This window comes from Biomphalaria glabrata, chromosome 5, assembly GCF_947242115.1.
Source record: "Biomphalaria glabrata chromosome 5, xgBioGlab47.1, whole genome shotgun sequence".
NCBI lineage: Eukaryota > Metazoa > Mollusca > Gastropoda > Planorbidae > Biomphalaria > Biomphalaria glabrata.
In genome coordinates, this window is record NC_074715.1 from 10,753,260 (window position 1) to 10,761,795 (window position 8,536).

Genomic DNA, 8,536 nt, shown 5'->3' on the forward strand with positions numbered 1-8,536 from the left:
AAACTAACGGATACTACTAAGCCTATTGTAGGCTTTTTAGTTTTTTTTTAAATTGTTTTTCTTGTTTTAAAACTTTTATCCTAAGACGGTAAATTTTAATAAACACAATTCGCCATTTAAAATTTTAAAAAAAAGTCCAAGAGCTCTTAAAGTAATTATCCAATCTTTGTTACTTGAGAATCTTTAAAAAAAGAAAAAAAGTTATCCATTTAAAGTGCTTCAAATGTTTAAATGAGTATCTTTTAAATAAAGCTTATATCAACTCACTCTGTTTGTATGTCTGTTGCAGACTTTGAATACGTTTTATCTCCCATAGTTAAATTGTGGTAATTAATTAATTCTGTTTCATATCGAAAAAGGGAAATACATCTTACATTATTTACATACATGGCTATATTTGTCGGGAATACGTATATTCCTGTATTGCAAATACTTACGCGTAATTATTGTCTATTAAACAATACAGTAAATTTTACAGATTTTTTTTTCCGATTTAGGTTACAAACAAATTACAATCATAAAAATATTTATTATGTTTTTATACATTTTAAAATTTATTTTGTTGTTAAATTCTTTAAAGCATTGACAGCGACAATTATTTGTGTTACTAATGTTGCTGATACTGGCTATAACACCCCCATTGCTGACGTCTCCTCTAACCCTAGCCCTAACCCTAACCCATAGCGAAATCAGCCACTCACAATCACCGACGCGCACGCACACACACGCACACCTTCTTGAACGAGTGATGAGAACTACAATGGCAGACTTAATTAGTTACCATTGCCATCCTCTGTCAGACAGTATCCGGATTTTTTAAGCTTTATCAATAAACAACGATGGTTCACACAACTCCATGGGGAAAAAAAAGGTTAGGTTGACAGCATTGAAGCTTGTAATCTGTCTATCATTATGGCCCAGCATTAACTGTCTTGTAACATGATTGGTCAGGTGTGTCAACAAATCCCCTAGCGACCGTTTTTTTTAAATTTATTGCCAACTTTGAGTCTTGGAGAGAAGCGGGCTGAAAGAGAGAGAAGGCAGGGGGATAGGGGGTGGAAATAGAGAGAGAGAGAGAGAGAGAGAGAGAGAGGGAGAGAGAAGGAGGGTGTAAAGGAGGGAGAGAGATGTGAAGGTAGAAAGAAGGAGAGAGAAAGGAGGGGGAAGAGAGGGAGAGAAAGATGGAGGTACATAAAAAGAGAGTGGGGGGGAGTGAAGAGAGGGAGAGAAAGATGGAAGTAGATATAACAAAATAGGAGGAGGGGAGAGAGAGAGTACGAGAGAGAGTAGATAGAGAGATAAAGAAGGAGAGAGAGATTGAGGCAGTTAGAGAGAGAGAACATGGTGAGAGGCAGGGGAGAGAGAGATGGTGGTAGATATGAAGAGAAAGCGGAGGGAGAGAGAGGGAAGAGAGATGATGTAGATAGAAAGGAAGGGAGAGGTTGGAAAGAGATAGAGAGAAGATGAAAGGAGACAGAGAAGGAGATAGGGATGGTAAGATTGAGACAGGAAGTTGGAGAGAGGGGGAGCCAGATAGATAGAGAGGAACTAGAACTGCTGGAACATATTGATTTTCTTTTTCTTTTTTATAAGAATCAAAAAGCTGCAAACTTATTGATACAGAATAAAATGTAAATATGCTTAAGGATAATGGAAACGGAAAGGACCTGAAAAAAAAAAAAAAGAAACTAAATTAAAATTATTCGAGAAAAAAGATTTAAAAAACAAAATGATAATATGGCTCGTAACGAAAGAAACATATCTGTTTCACCGCAAACCCCAAGAATTATAAGTTATGGTGTTAAAAGATAGATAGATAGATAGATAGATAGATAGATAGATAGATAGATAGATAGATAGATAGATAGAAAGATAGATAGATAGATAGATAGATAGATAGATAGATAGATAGATAGATAGATAGATAGATAGATAGATAGATAGATAGATAGATAGATAGATAGATAGATAGATAGATAGATAGATAGATAGATAGATAGATAGATAGAAAGATAGAGAAGGAGAGAGAGAAAGAAAGAAACAAAGAAAATGAATATTCAACGTGTTAAAACATGACATTTCAATCCTACACACAAACACAACAGAAAGAAACTAAAAAGACATACTTCTAGAATCAATACCTCAGTAATCACCCTAGCCTATATTCCAACACTACAGCCTAGACACTATTTCTCGACTTACGGTAAATATACGGTAAATTATAATGTGTGAAATCTCTATAATAGTAAAGCGTTTCAAACCTCAACCCTTCGCGTACTTTTAATTCAAGCTTCCTCGTCATGTTCAGTCCATTTCCAAAAAACTTCTGTTTATAATCTTTCATCAAAAGCCAAGTATATATTGAGGCCTACTGAATACAAAATACTTGAAATAAAAAAAAAAGGTACAGTCACGTTAAATTTTTGTTAACCCTTTGCGCCTTTCTGAATTCTGCACACATTTTCCATCAAAAGTTTCCAAAACAATAGATTCACGGAATTATCACTTGCCTATCTGCCAGAGAAAAAGTGTGTGTGTGTGTGTGTGTTTGGTGGTGGTGGTGGGGGGGATTTTTCGGGGGTACGAAAAAAAGAATGATTGATGGACATTTGTGCCATTATGAAAGGCTATATAGCGTTGATAATCTCCCACATCTTTCAAGCCTGTACGCCGTAGACCGACTTCTAGCACAAGTTCTGTGCCCTTTGTCGTCTGGGTGAAACAACTTCTCAAAGGGAGAGAACCCAAAAAAGAAAAAAAAAAAACACTTTGTATCGTATTGAAGACGTCGTAGTCCTTCTGTTATGTAAACTTTTTCCCGTAGATCGCAAAGGCCGATTTCAAAATAGTATCAAGTTTCCGTTCCTTTTACGATACGGTCCTGCGAGTTCAGTGAAAACCATTCTACTTCTCGGGGTCCGAGGATCTCTGCTTAAGATTAACATTAAGGCGTAAGTTTCCAACAAGGAATCGGATAAAAAAAAAACTTATTTAAGAACATTTGTTATGTTCGATGGCCTAATTGATATTACTAAACCTTGGAGTAATTGTTTTGCTGAAGACTGCCTATTCTCTTCCATTTCTGACGCTATTACTGAGATTAAAGGGTGTATTATTCAAGTCGCGGGCGTTTATTCATTACATATAATACTAACGCTTAAAACTTAACTTGCATTAACCATTTAATGGAGCGTGACTATTGGTACATATCACGATTTGGCTTCGATACGTCTGACAAAAGGACTGAAGTGCTTGTGAATCAATGCAGTGATTGATTTATTGGCAGTTATTAAAGCTCTTAAAATTTGAAGAAAAAAAAAACAGATATCATAGAAATTATTTTATACACAGGTCCCAAACTTTTGTTGAGTATGAGGGTCATATAAATTCCTGACACATGTGTTACTGGTCAGGATGGCTGCCTGGTCGAGTGGAATGTAGATGTACTAGGGGGTCTCCTCTGATGGTCCTGGAATCGAGCCCAGACCGCTGGCATCCCAAGCCGTCATCACAAAACGTCATCGCAAGCCATTTTTCCAAGCCGTCATCCCAAGTCGTTATCCCAAGCCGTCATTCCAAGCCGCCATCCCAAGTCGTTATCCCAAGCCGTCATCCCAAGCCATCATTCCAAGTCACCATCCCAAGTCGTTATCCCAAGCCATCATTCCAAGTCGCCATCCCAAGTCGTTATCCCAAGCCATCATTCCAAGTCGCCATCCCAAGTCGTTATCCCAAGCCGTCATTCCAAGCCGCCATCCCAAGTCGTTATCCCAAGCCGTCATCCCAAGCCATCATTCCAAGTCGCCATCCCAAGTCGTTATCCCAAGCCATCATTCCAAGTCGCCATCCCAAGTCGTTATCCCAGGCCGTCATTCCAAGCCGCCATCCCAAGTCGTTATCCCAAGCCGTCATCCCAAGCCATCATTCCAAGTCACCATCCCAAGTCGTTATCCTAAGCCATCATTCCAAGTCGCCATCCCAAGTCGTTATCCCAAGCCATCATTCCAAGTCGCCATTCCAAGTCGTTATCCCAAGCCGTCATTCCAAGCCGCCATCCCAAGTCGTTATCCCAAGCCGTCATCCCAAGCCATCATTCCAAGTCGCCATCCCAAGTCGTTATCCCAAGCCATCATTCCAAGTCGCCATCCCAAGTCGTTGTCCTAAGCCGTCATCCCAAGCCATCATTCCAAGTCGCCATCCCAAGTCGTTGTCCCAAGCCATCATTCCAAGTCGCCATCCCAAGTCGTTGTCCCAAGCCATCATTCCAAGTCGCCATCCCAAGTCGTTGTCCCAAGCCGTCATCCCAAGCCATCATTCCAAGTCGCCATCCCAAGTCGTTGTCCCAAGCCATCATTCCAAGTCGCCATCCCAAGTCGTTGTCCCAAGTCGTCATTCCAAGTCGCCATCCCAAGCCGTCATCCCAAGCCATCATTCCAAGTCGCCATCCCAAGCCGTCATCCCAAGCCATCATTCCAAGTCGCCATCCCAAGTCGTTGTCCCAAGCCGTCATTCCAAGTCGCCATCCCAAGTCGTTGTCCCAAGCCGTCATCCCAAGCCGTCATCCCAAGCCGTCATCCCAAGCCATCATTCCAAGTCGCCATCCCAAGCCGTCATCCCAAGCCATCATTCCAAGTCGCCATCCCAAGTCGTTGTCCCAAGCCGTCATCCCAAGCCGTCAGTAACAACGTGCTGTAGGCCCCTTTAAAAAGAGAATATACACACGTGTACTGCCCATTAGCAAAAGAGACACCGACCTATGTGGTTGCTGGCTACCTGGCACTTCCCAGAATGCCCATATAACCTATCCGCCCATTTATATTAACTTCTAGTCAAAAGCCGAGTGTCGCTTGAGCTGATTTTGAGACTTCTTTGTCTGCATACCAACTCTGAATCACCTTTAAAGAAAGTCATTTAGAAGACGTATTACGTATTCTAAATGGAAATACATTTAAAGAACATGTATAAAATATTTCAAATAAAATGTAAATTTGAACATAACTAGATTTTATTCAATTTTTTGTTATAAAAATTATTATTCTAATATAGGAAAAAAAAAAGTATTCATATATTTGAAACCTTTATTAATACATTTTTAAGTATTGTATATTAATGTCGACTTGAAAGCAGAATCATGCTATGTAAATTCCAAATCACTCGCTTTTCTCATACTACTGCGACTCTGACTTTATAATTGATGAACTCCACCGGTATATTAAGATAAGAACAGTGTAAATGATCATGAACTATGTACAACTTCTCAATAACCTTGGCTGCTCAACAGTATTATAGGGTCTGGACGTGGATGCGTTAACCTGTTTGTCTTGTGTGTTAATGTAAATGAAAGTATAATCTGAATAAACCACATTGAAAAAAAAAAAAAAAAACAATTTTATTCAAGACTGTAGCCTGAACTTTAGCTAGAAGAGACGATTAGATGATTTAGTATTATTATTATTATTATAGATTTTATATAGCGCTACTTTCATGCTTATAGTATGCTCAGAGCGCTTTTGGTCCAATCTCATTTGTGGGGTGGAGGGGGTATCTAGGAGTTGGTTTTCCGTGCTGCCTTTAGGCGCTCAGTAAACACAACTCTGCCCGAGTCGGGTGTCGAACCTCGGAGCCCCCTTCTAGGTAGCCAAGGCAAGCCAAGTTCAAGCGCACTTGGCCTCTCGACCACGCTTCCCACCGTGTATCATGTGTCGTGTATCAAGAATTGAACCTATATGGTTACTTTTTAGTTGCCTGTATAGACTTCTACTAGGGGCGAACAATGATCAGTCATCAAGGTCACGAGGGTCACGTGGAACGATGCACGCCTCAGACTGCACACATTGCTCTGATGATTCCAGCCTTGGTGACGTCAACGTGGCTACCCGATGGAAACGTCTGTTATTGAAGGCAGACACACAAACAACGGAGAGTGGTGGTTAAATGGTAAAGAGTTTGGCTTCAGAAACGAGAGGTCTCGGGTTCCAATCTTGGTGAAGAATGGGATTCTAAAATTTCGGGATTCTTAGGACGCCCCTGAGTCCAGTCATCTAATGGGCGCCTGGCATTTGTTGTGGAAAGTAAAGTAGGCTGGTCATTGTATTGGCCACACGACACACTCGTTTACCGCAGGCCAAAGGAGCCTTACATCATCTGCCCTAGAGATCGCAAGGTCGGAAAGGAAGAATTTTATTACTTTTGACCAGACGGTAGTGCACACAGTGCTCCTGGGATTCCAGTTCCTGTGTCCTCAAGATGGCGCTACTGTGAAAACATCTGTTAGTGAAGGCAGATATTAAGGCAAACAATGTGGTAGGAAACACACATACTATTTAGTTGTTAAATTAACCTAAACAAATTATATTCTCAAAAAATGTTTCGAATACTAAAAATGTCATATATTTTGTTGAACCATACTGTAAACTGATTACCTTCTTTTTTGCACAAATGTAAAATGAGTTTTGCATATTTTAGAATGTATACTTATTAGCATTACCTAAATATGTTTCCTTTGTTAGACTTATAGACGGAAAACGGTATAACATTATGCTGTGTTGTTCAAACTTTGATCACCACCTAAAGGAGAAAATGTACTTTGCCGCTACCTTAGTCATCTATTGGTCTCGGGGAGCGCTTAAGGATTCTTCAGCGAAGCATTTTTCAGCATTTCTGAGTTTCGGAAACTCATTCTCCTTAACTCTTTCTCTCCGTAATTATTTACCACATTCTGGTGGAATCAACGTTGGTATCGTCAGTTAGGAGAGAAAGAGTTAAGTCTAGCTTGTACACAATTTCTACCAGTAAGAAGTTTGCAGGTCAAATAAAATTAAATTGAGAAGAAGTGAACTGGCCGTAACTGAAGCGTGAGAGACATTCGAGGCAAACGAGCAGTGTTTCTCAAACTTTTACCGTTGGCGCCCTCGCCCGCTAAACATAAAGTCTTTCTTTTTTTAAATAATGTTAAGTATATAATTTTAAATTGTTTTGTCTAACCTAAAACTGGAGATAGTATTAGAGAGGCGTCAGGTTCCCTGTTCATCCAACAAGGTGGTCTGTTGAAGCGCTATTGGCTCCACTAAGTGTTTTTCTTCGTTCTGTGCTTGTGTCGTCTTCAACGCATTTTTCTTCCCATAGTAAGAAGAGCCCATGTCAGGGTTAAATTATAAAGGATTTATATATTATATTTATATATTTATACTTATAAATAAATTGTTGCTCAATTTAAGTCCAATAAAGAAGGATGGCCAATACTATTATACGAGAGATGTTCGAGGTACATATAGCGCACATATGTCTTAACATCATCTTCGTGTTCAGTAAATTAATCATGTTTTTATTTTATTTTACTTTTGTTTAATTCCCTTCATTCTAAGTAAAGGTCCTCTTTCAGACCTTGCGATCTATGGGGCAGATGGTGTTAAGGTCGTGACGAGCAGGGTGTCATGTGGCCAGCACAAAGACCAACCGTCTTTCCCCAACTAAAGTAAGGCACCCATTAGAGTTGGGTGGTCTCAAGGGCGCCTAAGCTTCTACGTAAAATGTGAAAACAAAATGTAATGAAGGAAAAAAAAAAAAGAGCTCCCCCCCAAAAAAAAAAAGAGGCAGAGAGCCCAAAAAGAGGCAAAGCAATAAAGCCCACAAAAGAGGCAAAGCAATAAAGTCCACAAAATAGGCAAAGCAATAAAGCCCACAAAGAGGCAAAGAAATAAAGCCCACAAAAGCGGCAAAGCAGTAAAGCCCACAAAGAGGCAAAGCAATAAAGCCCACAAAAGAGGCAAAGCAATAAAGCCCACAAAGAGGCAAAGCAATAAAGCCCACAAAAGAGGCAAAGCAATAAAGCCCACAAAGAGGCAAAGCAATAAAGTCCACAAAAAAGGGAAAGCAATAAAGCCCACAAAGAGGCAAAGCAATAAAGCCCACAAAAGAGGCAAAGCAATAAAGCCCACAAAGAGGCAAAGCAATAAAGCACACAAAAAAGGCAAAGCAATAAAGCCCACAAAGAGGCAAAGCAATAAAGCACACAAAAGAGGCAAAGCAATAACGCCCACAAAAGAGGCAAAGCAATAAAGCCCACAAAGAGGCAAAGCAATAAAGCCCACAAAAGAGGCAAAGCAATAAAGCCCACAAAAGAGGCAAAGCAATAAAGCCCACAAAAGAGGCAAAGCAATAAAGCCCACAAAGAGGCAAAGCAATAAAGCCCACAAAAGAGGCAAAGCAATAAAGCCCACAAAGAGGAAAAGCAATAAAGCCCACAAAAGAGGCAAAGCAATAACGCCCACAAAAGAGGCAAAGCAATAAAGCCCACAAAAGAGGCAAAGCAATAAAGCCCACAAAAGAGGCAAAGCAATAACGCCCACAAAAGAGGCAAAGCAATAAAGCCCACAAAAGAGGCAAAGCAATAAAGCCCACAAAAGCGGCAAAGCAATAAAGCCCACAAAAGAGGCAAAGCAATAAAGCACACAAAAGAGGCAAAGCAATACAGCCCACAAAAGAGGCAAAGAAATATAGCCCACAAAAGAGGCAAAGCAATAAAGCTCACAAAAGA

At 40.0% G+C, this 8,536-nt stretch overlaps 1 protein-coding gene across 1 annotated transcript; it reads left to right on the forward strand.

Annotated features, from left to right (window-relative positions):
- Positions 1-3,397: 3,397 nt before the first annotated feature.
- LOC106073717 (uncharacterized) lies at positions 3,398-4,705 on the forward strand. The gene has a single exon (XM_013234349.2). The coding sequence runs from the start codon at positions 3,398-3,400 to the stop codon at positions 4,703-4,705; it is 1,308 nt and encodes a 435-aa protein (XP_013089803.2).
- Positions 4,706-8,536: the final 3,831 nt, after the last annotated feature.

What these genes read in the sequence shown, in the direction of transcription:
- LOC106073717 (XM_013234349.2), top strand. Translation starts at nt 3,398, where the DNA reads ATGTGTTACTGGTCAGGATGGCTGCCTGGTCGAGTGGAATGTAGATGT.